The 18,474-nt window shown below is 33.1% G+C and overlaps 1 protein-coding gene across 1 annotated transcript; it reads left to right on the forward strand.

Moving 5' to 3' along the window:
- Positions 1–13,127: 13,127 nt before the first annotated feature.
- On the forward strand, positions 13,128–18,237 carry LOC105777932 (AMSH-like ubiquitin thioesterase 3). The gene is made up of 14 exons (XM_012601459.2): positions 13,128–13,393; positions 13,719–13,783; positions 13,872–13,947; positions 14,042–14,245; positions 14,423–14,499; positions 14,869–14,974; positions 15,092–15,138; positions 15,333–15,663; positions 15,777–15,866; positions 15,978–16,040; positions 16,201–16,275; positions 16,968–17,030; positions 17,190–17,242; positions 17,806–18,237. Exons 1-14 carry the CDS (start codon positions 13,295–13,297, stop codon positions 17,978–17,980), a joined length of 1,524 nt encoding a protein of 507 aa, XP_012456913.1. The 5' UTR covers positions 13,128–13,294; the 3' UTR covers positions 17,981–18,237.
- Positions 18,238–18,474: the final 237 nt, after the last annotated feature.

The following is an 18,474-nucleotide window of genomic DNA, read 5'->3' on the forward strand; positions in this document are numbered from 1 at the left end:
CCCATTCACAAATAGCACTACCAACAATATCCCACTAGCTATGAAAAATACGCATGGGATCCATCACTTCCTGCGGCTTTCAATGGAGCCATGTCAAATAAAGCCCTATTAATCTCTTCGTTTGTTATCGATTCCTCTAAGAAAGAAATGTCCAATGAATTAAGGCGTGGAAAAATATTGGTCGGAAGGTCCCTTATAGGCTCTAAAACTTTACCATATAATCTCTCAAAAAAATCCATTGCCTCAGTTTGAAGAATACTCTAATCAGAACATCATTCTCCATTATCAAGGCGTAAGGACATAATATGATTGAATTTTCTTCTCTGGACTGTACGACTATGGAAAAATTTTGCATTTTAATCACCAAGTTGAAGCCAGTTGCATCTTACCTTTTACCTTCAAAGTAGTTCCTCTTGATTAAGAACATTCTCTAACTCATCACAAATATCCATATCTTGTTGAACTAAATGATGAGAATCAGAATGATCTAATGCCTATTGGATATTGGGAAGAGACCTCATGAGATGCCATGTATGAGTATCTATGAATCCATATACATTCCTATTCCACTCCTTAACATTCGATGTAAATTCAGTAAGAGAGTCAGTCATATTACCCGAATATTTCCACTTATCCTTGACAAAAGTAGAGAAATTATCATGCTTTGTCCACCCCGCTAGGAACCTAAAGGGTCTTCCTCTAGCCAAACTAAATTTCAGTCTCGTTCTCAAGAGAATAGGTCTGTGAACAGACTTAATACGTAGAAGATGAGAAACTAAACACTACGAGAAAGCTGTCACCCACGCATCATTAGCTAACGTCCGGTCGAGTTTCTCAAACGTATCACCTCTTTTCCAAGTAAATGATGGACCAATGAACCCCAGATCTTGCAATTCAAAAGAATCAACAAATTTTCCAAAAAAATTACATGTTTTCCCGATGATGCAATAGCTTTCTTATCATCAGGTGATAGGATAGCATTAAAATCACCCCTTATCAAAATGGAGAGGAAATATGCTGTAAAACAGATTTCAACCTATTTCAGAGTAACCTTCGCTTCCTCCTGTCGAGACTACCATAAACAAAAGAAATAAAAATGGACTTAGCAATAATACTACCAGCAACACGAAGGAGAATGAACTGAGAATGATTTTAGATAATTTGAATCCAAACAGAATCCTTCCAACCCACCCAAATACCTCCTGAAAAACCAATAACTTTAACAGGGTGAGAATAATTAAACCCTAATTTATCAATGATAAAATTTTCTTTTTTATCGTTTACTCTTGGTTCTAACAAACACACAATATCTGAGCCAAACTCCACATTATATTCACGAAAAAACTCAGAGAAATTTACTATTAACGCAGCTTTGACAATTCTACGAAAAAACATTTAGATTTAAATTCATAAAAAAAATAAATAAAGATTAGACACAACCTTACTATCTAGGAGAATCCATCCTAGTCTGGTGCTCTTCTATTTTGACTAAATCACCTAAGTCATTTCCCCCACTGTTATATGTCAAAATAATCTTAGCCAGGTGGTTCGTGGACTCACGCAATGGGATGCATGAACTTCCTACAGCTTTGAAACGGCTGCTTTGGTCATGATTGATTTTATTAAGTTTTTTTGGGATTCATCTACCTTCAGTTTTATATGTATTAGCCCATTTTTAGTGGTGTCTGAAATAGTAGCTTCAGGACCCCAAATCCAACAAGTAAATCCGTATAGTTATTTAATATTTATGAGTCAATTAAAATATTATATTAAATTCTGGTTTAATAATTTTTTTATAAATTGAACGAATAGATAAGTAAAAGTGGTTCAATCCAAAAGTCAAGTGACTTTTGAAAATGAGGTATTGGGACCTCATTTCTGTAATTTAAAACCCTAAATATTTTTATTAAATATTTATATTAAATATTTACAGAGTCATATTATAGGTGAATTGAAGTTTGGTCCGATAATTTTGAGATTGATTGCTTAATTAAGATAAAAGGATTAAATTGTAAAAGAGATAAAAGTTACCCATTGTAGATTTTAAAATAACAAAGGGATTAACATGGAAATTAGACCATTGCCAAAACTCCAAGCGGTGGTGGATGTCAATAATTCCACCAACCTTTGGGTTTTTTATTATTAGGTCATAATACTTTAAGGTTAAATTGAAATAAAGTTTAATTAATTAATAATTACAAAAATATATAATTGAAGGAAAAATTGTGTAATTGGACCCTCCTTAAGGAGCAAAACGGTAGGAATAATTTAGAATTCTCTAGGTTTTGGTAAATTGCAATTAGGTCCTAATTAATTAAAAATGGACTAAATCGTAAAATTTGAAAAAGATGGTTTCCATAGTTAAAAAGGTAACTCAATGGACCTAGATGATAAATATACCTATTATAGTCTTAATGGACAGTTTGGGTGATGAAATTATGAAATTTTGGTTGCTTTTACAAAGGGTAAAATTATAAAAATTAATTTATAATGTGAATATAAAATATAAAAGGGAAGAAAAAGAAAGTATCATATTCCTAGTTCCTTCTAGGCACCAATATAGCCATTTTTAGGGCTTGGGACCTTCGTCCAAGCTTTGATTTCATGATAGGAAAGTGAAATCTCGCCCGATTTTAGTGATTTTTATGTTTTTAAGCTCGCATTAGTTTGATCTAAATAACCTGGGGACTAATTTGTAAAAATTATAATCTTTTTGGATTATTCCTTTGATAAGTTTAGTGTGTTCTTGAAGTTTAACGATAGATTATTGAGCTTGGTTGTTAAATATGACTATTTTGTAAAGTATTTTTTGGTAATTTTAATGTTTAAGGACTAAAATGTGAAAGTAGTGAAGGTACAAAGATTTGTTGTGAAATAACAGCAAGTATAGGCTACAATGATATCCTATATGATTCGGCTAGGCTGGGTTTTAATTAATATTGGTTAAATTGCATGTGTGGGGCCTAGGGACTAAATTGCATAAAAGTGAAATGTAGGGGGTAAATTTGTAAAAATGTCAAAAAGGACTTAATTGCATAAAATGATTTGATTTTGCTGTTGGAAATTAGTTAATGGAATGAAATTATTATTTTAGATCAAGAATGAGTGGAAAATTAAGGAAAAGAAAAAATTGCAGAATAGTCATTGTACTTTATCATTGTTGCAGTTTAGTTTGGTGAGTTTGTTCGGTTAATTTTAATACATTTTAAATATATATATTAAATGAAACTTATCTATTAATTGTTGATTAATGTATTGATATCATGTAAATGATAACTGAAAAAATAATTTGATAAAACACTAGTTACTGTTGATATCTCCTGAGCCGATGAACGTAGGATATCGGTTGGTCAGGCTCGTATGAGTGTCTGGTGTGTTTTGGATGGTTAACCGTGTACTCGCATCCATATATCATTCATCGAACATTGATTATTGATCATTGAATGTTATTGAAATATGGAAAAACTGAAAGTACTATTGTTTAAGCATTACTCACCTGTTGTGAACTGTGATTGACAGGAAGTTTGTTTATTAATATTATTATTTGAATTATTATGTTTAATTCGGTAAGCTTTATCATTTAAATGAAAAACTTACTAAGCTTTATGAAAGCTTAATCGTGTTGTTTGTTTTATTTCTTGTAGATATGTTTTGTGGAAAATCGAGAGATCAAATCAACTCGAAGAATCACACTATCCGAGGATCCTCTTGGTAAATTTTGAAATATAACTTGGCTTGTATGGCATGTAATAGGAGGTTTAAAATTGTATGTAGTGATGCATAATAGCTTGTGTTGTATAACTTAATTTGCCTATGCTTTTGGTTGTGTTTTATAACTTTTTGATGCATGCATGTATAGTATCAACCTAGACACAAGTGATGTAGTTGTGTGAGCCAAATGGTAAGTCTTGTAACATGCTAGTTGAGACTAAGTGATCATGATTTTAAAGTTTAACTAAGGCAAATGAATTATTGAATGATTGAGTTGGGGTGTCATTGATGACACATTGGTTAGGCCTTAGGTTGAGTGTTTTGACATGGTTTGAGTATTCTTAATTATGTTTTAAAGGCTTGTATGCATGTACTTTTGGTATGTTTAGGTACCTAAGCATTTTAGGGAGAAAATTACAAGTTTTGGACCAATTTTAGGTGCACACGGCATGGGACATGGGTTGCCACACTGCCGTGTGCCACACACGAGCAATCCATACCGATGTGTTCCCCTGGCATGTTAGGTGCAGCGTTCACACGGGCTGGCACACGAGTATGTGAGCCAAGTTAGTGAGCTCCACGGCCCAAGTACACGGGCATGTAGGATAGCTACATGGCCATGTCTTAAGCAACACAGTCTGGGTTCTGTCAGAATATTTTCATTTTGCCCCAAACCTTTTTATCTATTTTGAATTGATCCCTAATTGTTCCTACATATTTTTAAGGCATCGTAGGTTCGATTTAAGGCCCATAAATGTATGTGTTACTCCAATCTGAATTATTTATGAATTTGTTAATTAATTTGGTAAACTTAATGCCATTTGTTATTGATTGTTCTAAATTGTACGGTAATACTTCGTAACCTTAATCCGACGACGGATATGGGTTATGGGTGTTAAACTATCTCCAATTCCCTTTCCAGTTGAACGACCCACGTCCTTCCTTGAGACCAACCCAATACCTCATCCACCTAAACGTTGGTGTTTAGGTCATTATTTTCCTTGAAAGTAACCACTGTGTGTCTGCTAGGGTCAAGACCACCAACCATCACCAATGCTGCAACGTCTACTGTCTCTTCCGTCACTAACTTCAGAGCAAAAAAAGGATTTCAGGTTAACTCCACCACTCCCAGTGACTAAACTGTTACCCGAACCAACAAGACCGCCATTCTCATCCAGGCACCCAACTTTGTTAACAATTACAAGGGAGTGATGCTTTTTCAAACCCTCCATAGCCTAATCCATTAAAGAATGGGCCTTGGCTCCCAGCGACCCACTAGGCCTTAGATTCTTGTTGTGTAACAGCCCGGTTTAGACCCTAGTCGGACAGTGATTTTGGGACCACAAATCCAAGTTAGAAAAATATTTTAATATTATTTTCGTGCTTATTGTATATGAATCAACATGTGTGAAAATTTCATGATTTAATTTATCCGTTTGTGTGCTTAATTTGTAAAAAGGGCTATATCGCTTAATTGTGAACGTGGCATTCAAATTGTTAAAGTACTAATTTTGCAATGGTTAATTAATTGTTAAGTCCTTAAAGGGAAATTAGGCCACTATTAAAGCTTATGGACGGCAAAGGACAACCATTATGTGTTTTGTAAATTAAATCACCAAGGTTAAAATTGTAAATGCACCAAGGTTAAAATTGTAAATGATGTAATAATATGACATAAATAAAACAAATTAAAAGGTTAATGCAGTATTTCATCTCTTACATGGCCGAATGTTGAGAAGAAAAGAAGCCATGGTTGTTGTTTAGGTTCGACACATTTTGAAGCTTTGATTTAGGTATGTAGTTTGCTCGGTTTTTGATAATTTCTACGTTTTTGTGATTGTTACAATGTATTCTCTTAAGCCCATGCCTCAATTTCAGAATTTGATGATGATTTTGAGCTGTGCCATTGATGATTTTGTGGGTTTAATGATGTTAATTGATGAGTTATGAAAGCTTGGTATGAGATTAATATGTTTTGTGCTTGGATGTTTGATGAAATTGAGTATTTTGGGCTAAAATGTGAAAATGAAATAGAGGGATTAAAATGTGAAACAAATGAAACATATGGGCATATATAAAGAGTATAAACAATCGGCCTAGCATGTGTAAAATGAGATTATGTGTATTTTGTAATTTTGTGAATTAGGGACTTAAATGTCAAAATGTGAAAATGTAAGGGCTAATTTGTAAAATACCCTAAATATGAGTATGTGGATTGAATTGAATGTTTTAGTGAATAAAAGAGTTAAATTTCTATTGATTTAGATCAAGAAAAGAGGAAATCAGATTTGGAACAGGGGAAATCAAAAGTTGTCGAATAGTCTTCCGGTCCGTTCGTCTTCGTCCGAGGTAAGTTCTTTGAAGAAAATTTTGTAAAATTCTTATGTTTAAAATATATTATTACATGCAAGTAATGTTCGAATATAAATACTGCTAAGCAGAGTTTAGTAGCTTAATATACATGTTTTTTTTATCAAAATACTGCAGTTAGAAGTGAAGAAAAAAATTTTAATGAATAAATACATAAGAGTTGTTGAAATCTGCCGCATGAATGATTATTACTTAAGCATGTAATTGTTGTATTGAATGTGCAGTAAATTCTAGTGTAATTGGTCTGCTGCTGTTGTAAATAAGGAAAAATATTAATTGATAAAAGTTAACCCTGTCCAAAATTGAGAATTGTTGTTTGAATGCTATAAATTTCAGCATTTAATGCATCTTCTTTAAGCTAATTAAAACAAGCTATAAATGCAATGTCTATACATGTTATTTATATGCTAATTAAATGATAGTGAGCTTAAATTAAAGTTGTTTGATTGTGTTAAATTCATTATTCAATGTACCACCATTTATGCCGTTTTATCTAATAACAGTAGCTGTCGGAAATTGTTGATTTTTCTGTCAAATTTAGATGTGGTTATGCTGCCATTTGGTGTTAATTAAGTTGTCCGTTTTGGGCTAATAACATTGTCCAAATGTGATGCTATTAGGCTGATTTAGGGACTTACATTGTTGATGATTTTACACTATCTGAAACAGTATATATATTGAGTATGAATTTATAAATAAAATGCCTTGTATAATTGATGAGTTTGTTGTTGCCGAATTTAACTGTGCATGGAATGACCTGTTTCGAGCTTAATTTGATTTAATTGCGACATTCGAAAGCCCCAACGAATCATAGGAATTTCGATATACGATATTGAGAAAGACTACGTCTAGGACGATAGCATTGATTTGAGATTTACGTGTAAACCATGTCTGGGACATTGGCGTCGTATATGATTAACGTGTAAGACCATGCCTAGGACACTGGCATCATATATGATTTACGTGTAAGATTCTGTCTAGGACAGTGACATCGATATTTGATTACGTGTAAGACCTCGTTTGGGACGTAGGCATTGTACGATCTTTTCGAGTTATCCGAGTATCTATATCGATTCTGAATGGTTCTATAGGTAGTGTAAGTTAAGATCGAGTGTAAAATCAAGTTAAATGGTTCAGGTAAGTGCGAAATTAAATGTTCATGAAAATGGATAATTATAATACTTGGGATAATGATATGATTTATACATGTTAAAGGTGTGAATATTATGTGCTTGAGTTTATTCATGTTCGGCCATATTGATATAATATTATGTTAATGTTCATTTGATAATATATTAGCTTATAACTTACTAGACAATTCAAGCTTACTGTGTGTGTGTTTGTTCGTTGTTTATAGATTTTTGGAAAGCTAATTACGAGATCGGGGGTCGTCAAGGAAGTCTGTCACACTATCGACCTCTATTTTGGTATTTTAAAAGCTTGAATCTTTGAACATATGGGCTAGCATTTGTTTTGTTTAGTCTTGAAATGTGTATATATTTAGCCATACGAAAATGGCTTATTTTTTTATATATAAATGATATGTGTATTCGGTCAAGACAATAGTCTATTATAGAAGTATATTTCTTGGTGTATATATATATGTAATATATGATTATATGGTCTGGTTTAAAATTTGGTTATCATGTGTTGGTTTGATTAAATATTTGATGTAGATTGGATTTATGTTTCATATATTTTAATTTAGTATAAATGATTTATGGACAATTTTTTTTAAAAATTTTATAAATGTATTTTTTATTCTTTGGTGAATTAAAAGGTGATAAATGATTGTACTGATTTGCATCTTTTAAGGTAATGCCTCGTAATCTTAATCCGGCGACAGATACGGGTTAGGAGTGTTACATGTTATTTTCCCTTAGGCCTTAGAGGACCCACTATCCATTAATCTAACAACAACTGAAAACTTGGTAGATGAAACAGGCCTAACAGTTGACCCGTTAGCAATATTATTAAATATTATCGGACCTATAGTATTCTTAAATCCCAACTCATTAAGTAGGCCTTTATTCGGAGCCCCACTCTCCAATTGACCATTATTATGAAGATAAATCTCCACTCTTTGATGGTTTTCATCAGAGATTCTTTTTCCTTTATTGCAGATCATTTAAGGCCCTAAAACGAGACCCCTCCTTTTTTTTCGTCGGATTTCCAGCATTCATCTGCGAGGGATCCTTAGACTTTCGTCGTGACTTCTTCTCTACAAGCATCCATGGCCCATATGTTTCACACTTCTCCCCCTTGTTGTTCATGACCATGCTTTGATTTTCCGACAGCGTTTTAGACGATGGTGATTCCTTTCTAGTGCTGGATTCAGAAACCCTAAAGATGCAGGCTTCCTTCATATGACCATATCTTCCACAATGAAAACAGGCTGTCGGTAAGAATTCATATTCAACTCTTTGAGTTTTTCCATTGATTAAAATTTGAGACACCAATGGTCTATCCAAATTGACATATACAACCATTTGGGCAAATCATCCTCTTACCCTATTGTCAGTGTTCCTATCCAGTTTGGCTACATTCTCAATCATTCCCCCTATTTCCACCAAAATCTTACGCTTATACATGTAACTTTGCAAGCCTGGGAGCCTGATCCACGACATCACCACACTCAGAAATGCTTGTGTTGGATTAAAGAACATCGTATATGGTTGCACTGTCAAATATTGACTAAAAATAATCCAAGGACCTTCAAAAAGGAACTTCTCACAATCGATTTTGTTCTAGAATTTGGCCAAGAAGTATTCATTTTCTATATCCATTAGATAAAATGGCAACGAGGGCTTCCACAAGCTATAAAGTTTATTTTGCAAAACTGAATGTCGAAACCATCTATTTGAAAAAATAAAAATTTAGTTGTCGACTTGAAAACGAAACGAAAATGGGAGTCGCCACCAACCTTTTAATGAGGTGTGATCGGCTCACCTTGAAAATGATTTTGGTCTGCGAAATTTGAGAAAATAGGTTTGGGAGTCGGTTACACACGAGGAAGGGTTAGCACCCTCGTAACGCCCAAAATTGGTACCGAATTGATTAATTAGGGTCTTAATTTTGAATATCGAAAGTTCGTGAAGAATTTTAAAAAACATGATCCTCCCTTTTATTAATGTTAATTTTATAAAAGATGCTTGGATAAATCGATGCCGATGCTAAAGACCTCCTTGTCTCAGAGTAATAAAATGTCACACCCAATACATTAGGGCACGGCATTTTTAGTCCTCGAGAATAAGCTTGTCTTTTGATTTCCAAAACTTGTGCGGTGAAGTTTAAAAAGGATATTCAATTGCTTTAAGTCAGATGAGAAATCGAAACCCAATACATTAGGGCACAATTTCTCAAAATTCCTAGCATTGAATATAGCCCTTATTATTATTTTAAAAAATTCTCATCTCGAGGAATCAACATATCATGTCCAATACATTAGGACACGACGTATCGAATTCCTGAGAATGAGCTTTTATTTATGTTTTAATTTAAAGAGATGTTCTTGATTATTTAGATTCGACGAGGAAAATTGAAACCCAATACGTTAGGGCTCAATTCTTTCGAAGATTCCAAATACCGAACTTTGCGTTATCTTGAAAGTTTTTGAATAAATTGGTTTTGATACTTAAATAATATGAAACGTCACCTTTTAAGCAAATAAAATGTGATAGAATGATGATATACCACGTGAAATGATAGTTCGTAAGCCAAAATGTACACTAATGTATGAAGAATAATCAAGTAAATAAGCAATACAATACATAGGAGCAATAATTTCGTATCTCACATTGTGCAAATACTAACATCCATGTTTGAAAACCTAATACAAAAATAATTAAGGAAATACCAAACAACTTAACACAAATAAAATGCGTAAAAAAAGTAATATGAGAAAAGAGATTTGAATGCATATACACAAAATTACATGATTGAAATTTTAAAAGGAGATAATAAATCAAGCAAGCATATAAGCATATCAAGTTTACATAAAGATAAAATAAAATAAAATAAATTCAAACAATATCCATGATAGTATATTATAAAAGGTAATAACATATAAAACTTTAAAAGAAACTTAAAACAATAATACATATAGAACAAAATAATGTATATATATAATAGGTAAATATATAAACGAATAATATAATAGTAATAGTAAAAATATTGATAATAATGAAAGTAGTAGTAATAATGATAATAATAATAATTAAAAATATTAAACTAATGAATAAAAAATACAATATAAAAAAAACACAAAAAGGATTAAATTGCAACTAGAACGAAATTAGTCAGGAAATAACGTAAATAAAACAAAATAAGGGCCAATGTGCAATGCGCGAATAACATGGAGGACTAATCAGAAATATTCCCCGCCCTCTCAAAACGTAGCGTTGCATTGGATTAAAATGAAACAAAAGAAAAACGAGAGGTTGAATTCAAAGAAGAATAAAAGGACTGGATTTAAGTGCGCTGCAAGAGTAAAGGACCATTAGCACAAATATACCCAAGCATTGTGAAGCGCGCGGATCCTTCCCCGGGTTGGGTCACCGCGCGGGTTGTTGGGGTTAATCGATCAACACGACACCGTTTTACGTGCTATATAAGACCCCCCCAGAACCCTAAAAACCGTCTGTTAACACACAGACACCAGTCTCTACCCCTCTGCGCCGCTTTAGCATCGAAAGCCCCCCATCGCCTATTCAGTCTTGGCCTGAACGGAGGGGGATTTGGCGATGCACCGATCCAGGTAATGTTTTCTGAACTCCTCTCCTTTTTTTACTTTATATAGATGCTTGTATATATTTAATAGCAAACAGAAAAAGGAAAAAAAAAGTAATCGGAAACAAAATGCAAAAGAGGAAAAAAGAAAACCTCGTTTTTGTATTGATTTTGTTTTTTTTTTATACAGTCTCCGTGTGAGAGTCCCTACAAACGCTAAAAAAATGGCCTTATATAGCCAAATCGAAAAGAAAAGAAAAAAATAAATCAAAAAACATCTATTTTTTCTCTGCCATCCTTTCCTATTTTCTTTTTGTCGCTCTTTTTTTGTTTTTTTCTTCGTTTTGCTGCTTGTTTGTGTGTTTGCGTTCGTAGGTACTGCACAGGGAGGACGTGGCGTGTATGGAGGCGAAGGCGCGCGCGTACGAAGGCTCGTCACGTGCGGAGGGAAAGCGAAGAGATGCTACTGCTGCGGCACTGGGGACCCTTGCTGCTAGGGTTTCTGATTTCTGGTTTAGGCTAGTTGGGCCGTATTAATTTTGGGTTTGGTGGATTTTTGTAATTTGGACCGTTTATTGGACTATTTAATTTTTTGTTTGGTTTATATTTTTTTTTATTTTGATTTGATTTTTTTATTACGGGCCGGGCAAATTGGCCTATTACACTGAATACCCAATATTATGACCCAAAAGTTTCAAGATCACAATATTGTCCATATCCCTAATGATAATTTGATGGACCTATCCGAAAATTCAATAGAAGGAATGTCATTCACAATAGACTTCTGAATGCCCCCATCCATTAAATCAAAATCCTCTTTCTCCTCTAATCCATTCCCTGCGACACTGGATGAATGGCCTACTAGCTTGTCTTTCCAAGAGGTTGTTTGTTCTACAATTAGATCTACCAACATATCACTACCCAAATTTTCATCTTTATCCCTAAAGTGAACCTTTTTATGGATCAAACCTTCCACAGAGGAATCCCTAGACCTAGCATTTTCAGAGAGAGAAACCATCATCCAATATCAAACCTAAAATAATCAGAGTTGTAGATGGAGGGAAAAATATTTAAATAAAATCTTTTTAAAACGGTCTCTTTTTATAAAAGAAGAAGAAGCTTTTAACTACTTAAAAAATGATAACTTGAGTAATAATAAAATGACTGAAAGAAGTTAAAAGAGAGCAACAATAAAGGAAATAAAATTTAATCTACCTTCACTCCTATTGCTTCCAAATCATTCTCTTCCCTAATAATGCATGCTCTTATTTTTATGTCTGAAAAATATAGGTATCTTAAGAAAAATTAATACGTCCAAAATCATATGTAAATAATTTAATAAAATATAATTTTCAACACAATATTATAATCTCAAATCAAATCAAAGTTAAGACATTTTAATATGAAATTTTATTCTTATACAACTGCAATAATTGAAATTATAAATTAATATTACATAAAAAGAATTAAAGTTCACAATTCAAAATAACATTTATAAAATATAAATTAAATATAAAATAATTTTAATATATAAAATGTCATAAATAACATAAATAAATGGAATATTATTATTTATTATGAAGACTTTTAATTTTCGTCTTCCCATAGGATGCATTTTTAAAATAAATCAAGTTTTCATGATATTACTATAAATGCTAAAATCTTAATCTGTCATCTATATTCAAATTAAGTAACAGAAGGTGAATAATTAAAACAAATTTGTAATTTATAATATACTTAAATGTATTATTAACTTCTATTCACTCCTAAATAAAAATGACATTATTGATGTGATATATAGGAATATATTTTTATAAAAGAGAAATTAACAAATTTAACCCTATTAACTCTTATGAACCAAATAAGAGCTACGTATATATAATATTATATAGATATACAAATTCTAACATATTAAAATCTATTATAACATGCATCTCCTAAAATGATTGGCCCTCTACTCCTTGTAACAACCGTAGTGGACAAAACCTTTATCATAACTTACCATGTCCAGATAAATCAAACAAATATGCTATACATCCCTATATTATTTATAAATTTAAAATTGAATCCTTATCATTTTATTTTCAAAATCTAATCTCTCTACTTTTAAATTTTAAAATTTGGGTTTAATTCTTAATATTATTAAATTAATATGTGTGATATTTTGAAATACAAAATATTCAATTTGTTAATATTATAGTGAATTTAAATTTAACAAAATAATTTTTAAAATATGGACTTAAATTTAAAAATTTTAAAAATAGAGAGATTAAATTCTTAAAATTAAAAATATAGAGAGTAAATTCTAAATTTTGGCAACAGATTTTAACCTTCTGAAACCGACAGAGTTTTCTTCGTTTGTCAATTCGTTAGCCTGCACGTTCAATTTATTTGATCTCCGATCAGACTCTGAAGAAAACGGCAAAATCCATCGGCGAAGGGGAAAAGAATTATTGCAAAACTGAAGAAGAAATAGAGGAACAAGATGAAGCTTGACGTCAATGCGATGGCTCGTAGAGTCGAAGTCGATAATCGAATTCCACTCCGGTATTATTATCGAATCGCCGATAGTCTCCTCAAGCAGGTTCTCTATCCGATTTCTCTGCCTAATCGTACTGGATCTTAATAATTACGATGTTATGATCGTTTAATCTTTGATTTTAGCTTAATCTCTGTTTTAATAAATCTTTTTTATTTTTTCGAAGTTTTAATTGTTATTGATTTCATAGTTTAAATACTTAAATTATCTCATTTATCCTAATTAGTTATCGTAATATTTGAATATGTTTGTAATTTAAGTTCTCATTAGCTTCATTTACAGCACTGCCTTGTGAATTCTTAGTATATTTCTGTTAGCTAGAAATTTAGGTATGATTACAGGTGCTTAATCTATCTCCTTTATTTTTCAGGCGAACATTTATCGTGAGGAAAAAAATATAGTAGATTTGTACATAATTCTACTTAGATATTCAAGGTGAGGGAAGCTTACTACTGATTGAATTCGATAATTTTATACTGAATTAGTCTGCATAAGCTTATTTATGAACTTACGTTTTGATTAGTTTGGTATCAGAAACAATACCATTCCATCGAGATTACCAGGTTTTGCTTCCGAAAGAAAAGGCGGTGTATAGGAAGGTGAGGTTTAATTGTTTTCCTGGGCACCCTGTGATGTGAGTCCATTCATATGGTATTTGATTATGTTTTTGGTTGTATTGTTTCTCATTTGCAGAGACTTTTAGCTGTACTCGATGAGCTTGAGTCTCTAAAACCAGAGGTTCAACAGAGAGTTGAAGAACTAAATAAAGCTCATACAGGGGCTCGATTGGTTGACCTTGATGACCATGAAGGCCCTTTCCATGGCTCAGATAAGATGTCACCTTCGGATTGGAACCCTGAAAATAGACGGTTGAATATGAGCTTGGATATTAAACAGGTACGAAACCATTTATAATTGGTGGATCAATGTGATTTGATGAAGTAATTATTGATATCTCCTTTCCCTGTTTCTATATCTTTGGTTGTCCAATTTTTTCTTGTTTTTTGCTTGCATTTTCTTGAATAAAATGTCTTATATTTTAGCTCAGTTCTTTCCTTTTTTATTTGGTTGCAGCCTGCCAACATGGAAGTTCAATCTTCATGGAAGTATAACGATAACCATAATCAGATTGACAGGCAGTTTCAGAAGTTGTGAGTTTCTTTTGTTCTTGTTAATGCTACATTTATGATTTGGATCTTGAAACCTCCAAGTCTTTATCTTTCCAATGTGAAAATCCACTGTTGTATTCGGATCCACTAAAATTCGACTCTGTACTTTTAGTTGGATCTTAAGAAATGGAATCAATTGATATCAAAAGCATGGCCATGCATAAAATTTCATTCTGTGTTACTTCTGCTTTACAGAATCGCCCTGATTTCTTTTGGTTTTGCTTTGCTCACCGTCATATTTGTTTGTGTTTGTCCATCTAGGTCCTTGTTAGAAAATTGTATTGAAAAAAGAATTAGTTCCAAAGTTATTCTTTGAGGCTGACATATATCAATCTTACTGGATTGTTTCAGGTCTCTTAATAAACCTCTTCCAAATAAAGAAACTCTGTCTAGACACTCGTTTCTAGGCCCTAACGGCTTTCATGGCCAGTGGCTCGGACCAAGTGCAGAGATAAAGGTTAACCTCTGTCTGTTTTGTCTCCCTCCAATCTTCTTTCCCTACTCATTGTATAATCCTTTTTGCATGTGAACTGCAAGGTCTGTATCAGATTATTGATTCTGCTTCATAGTACAGGTTCAATATCCTAGCAATAAGGACTTGGCACCTGCTGAAAATTCAAGGTAGGACTTCCAAAATGTCTAATCACTCTTCTTTAAACTGACATGCATATTTCTGTCTACCCTTTATCATATCCTTTATCCTTGGATATTCTGTAAATATTAAAAGATAAAAATATCTGCTGAGATTTCTAGTTTCTGTTGCTACGACGTAGCTGCTTTAACATTTTTCTATTTGGTGTTACAATTTTTTATAGCCTGAATCAGGCTGAACAATATGGTCCTTTGGCTGTAAAAGATGGTGAACCAGGAGGGGTTGGTTCTGCTATGGACTCGGTACTCTCGTTGGATGATGGTCGATGGTTACATCCTGCTGAAGAGTCATGTACTTCTTTGACTAGTGAAGCAAACCAGGATCTTTTCCAGTTTGTTGGTATGAAACAACCTTCTCCTCCTCCTGTTATTGCTCAAGTACAGCCAGAATTTACACCAATTCATCCATCAAAAGTTGCTGATCCAAGACCTGGTCCTGCAAAGTCTTCTCAAGATGGATTGCCAAACTCTAGTTCATTTCAACATTTACATGTTGTATGGCTCCTGTATCAATCACTGTTCTCCCCTGTTACTTGGCGGAACTTAATGTTTATTAGATTTGGACCTTCTACATTGATTTATATTCGAATTTTTGACTTATTCTGCAGCCAGTACAAATGATGGAGGATTTCTTACGACTGGCTCGGGCCAATACAGAAAAGAACTTGGAAACATGTGGTGTCTTAGCTGGATCATTGGTGAGAAAACTTTATTTTTGAAGTTAAGTTTTTTGTTTAAGATAATTAGGACATAGAGGATTCAAAGTCACTGCAGCAGGTCGCTTATACTTTTAATTTTCGTTTCTGTAGAAAAACAGGGTTTTCCACATCACTGCACTTATAATTCCAAAGCAGGAGTCAACTTCAGATTCGGTACAGTATATTTTTCCTTTAACCTTCCGTTTGTTGTTGTTGTTTGTGTTTTTTTTCAGAAAGAGTTAACAACTTCAATGTATATTCTGGCTATATGCCTGTATCCATTGTGCTTTAGTACTATGGCAATGAAGCTTTTATTTTATTTTTTAAAATACAGTGTTCAACATTAAATGAAGAAGAGATTTTTGAAGTTCAAGATAAATTATCTCTTTTTCCTCTGGGATGGATTCATGTAAGTTCACAAGCCTTGAATTTCCAATTGATAGTGTGATAACATTTTCTTTTCTTCTATGTGCTCTGTTGTCAGTGAATACATTTGGGTATGAGGTGGGAAAAAGCTCAGATCTTTATCATGTATTCCATTTCATAATGCTATTATTATTGCTTTATTGTCCTAGTATTACACATATGCAAACACACAATAAACATGTTATGTTGAAGTCAACTAGGAATTTGTGTGGTTTACGAAGCTTCCCTTGGTTGCTTGAGCTCATGGGTAACATACACTTCTAGATATAAGAAAGGTTAGAGCATAATTGGTTGATTGCCTGGAAGTATGCTAGATATTTTTATCCAGAAGGCGCTGTTTTATCTTTTTGTTGGGCTTTACACTGATGTTATGTAGTATCTTTTCGGTAAATCTTGATTTTTACTTGCAGTTCCGTAAAGTTCATGCTTCTTTGGGTTCATTTGTTTCACTTGTAATTTTTCTATTCAATTTCATCCAATATTTCATTGTTCTTCCTCCAGTGAGCCTCTCATGGTGCTGTAACATGCCTTGCTTCAGTTGTCCCTTCATGAAGCATGGATTTATGTTTGGTTAAACTATGTTATTGACTAGAAACTTGCATGTTGCCATCTATATTGGTAACCAAACTTGATTTTCAAATAATTTAACATACTATGCAATTCTTTGGTTTTCAGACGCACCCAACTCAGACTTGTTTCATGTCATCAGTTGATCTTCACACACATTACTCGTACCAGGTAAAAGAACAAGTACTTGCTAAACATATCCCAGCTTATAGTGTGATTCAGTCTTACTGCATGTATCATTATTTTCCCTCACCTCCTCCAACATATGAGTAACATATTTTACATTCCTCTGACATTTTATTTCTTTTCTTTTCTGGTGGATATGTTAAGATTATGCTACCGGAAGCAATTGCAATTGTTATGGCCCCAACTGACACGTCCAGGTAGATTCTCATTTTTCTCCCAATGACCATGGCTTTGAATCTGATGAAATTTTACCAACTTTATATTGGTGAATGCAAATCTATCATGGTCACACAATTGTTTGCTATTATTTGCACTACACGGTACTTTTTAGTCAGTAATCCGGTACTAGTGTTTCAAACCTTTCTTCATATTTTCCTTTGGTCATCTTTAAGTAAACATATAAAGTGATGATAGAGAAGATGACATGTACCAAATAGAATTGAACTGCAGACATATTTTTCTGCACCAGAGATTCTTTTTACCTTGCTGTGTGCAGAAGCATATTATGTCTTTAAATCGTCGTTTTGTTTAGTGGCTGAAACGGAAAAGGATGGGATTATCCTGATTCCCTGTATCTTAAACAACTGGTTAATCTGCTCAGCTAAGGTTGTTGAAAAATGATTACAAGTAGCAATGTGATTAAAGCTTAGCACTTAAAAGTACAGACAGTGTTTGTAGGAACCTCTTAGATCAAAAAGATATTCCTTGTTATATGCGTGTTTTTTTTACACGTTAACGATTGTTGTATTCCATTGCACAGCCCACATGGTATCTTTCATCTGTCTGATCCTGGTGGTGTGTCTATCATCCGTAACTGCCAGCAACGAGGGTTCCATCCCCATGAGGAGCCTTCGGATGGAACCCCAATCTATGAGCATTGCTCTCATGTGTTTATGAATCCCAAGATAAAGTTTGATGTTGTTGATCTCCGGTGAGATACGATATATTAATGCACCGTGGTGAAGCATTGCTGGTAAAATTTTCCCCAAACTACTATTTTGTTGACATCGATCTTGTAAATTCATCTAAAGGGAATCGTGTAAATAGAGCATATTCATATTTCTTTTTTCTTGGATCATACTGTAAGAATTACCTTCCCTCGTTCCTTTCCCACTTTGTATTGTACATTAAGACACGTTTTGCAGTGGAGAATTTTAGTAGCATATTAGCTACATTACCATTTACCACCCAACTTGGTTTTACTTCCACTGCTTTAATCTCTCTACTTTCATTTGATATAATTCAGGTCCTCTATCATTAGCATGTTCAAATTGGTAATGCTGTTTACTCCTTACCATTAAAGTGAGTTCTTTTTTAATAATAATAAAAACATATAAATTTAGTATTAGTTTAACATGGGTAATTGAATTTTTATGTGGTTTTAATTGTAATAGTTTCTGATCATTTTAATCAATTTAGATTTAATAAT

Source organism: Gossypium raimondii, chromosome 10 (assembly GCF_025698545.1).
Source record: "Gossypium raimondii isolate GPD5lz chromosome 10, ASM2569854v1, whole genome shotgun sequence".
NCBI classification, from domain to species: Eukaryota; Viridiplantae; Streptophyta; class Magnoliopsida; order Malvales; family Malvaceae; genus Gossypium; species Gossypium raimondii.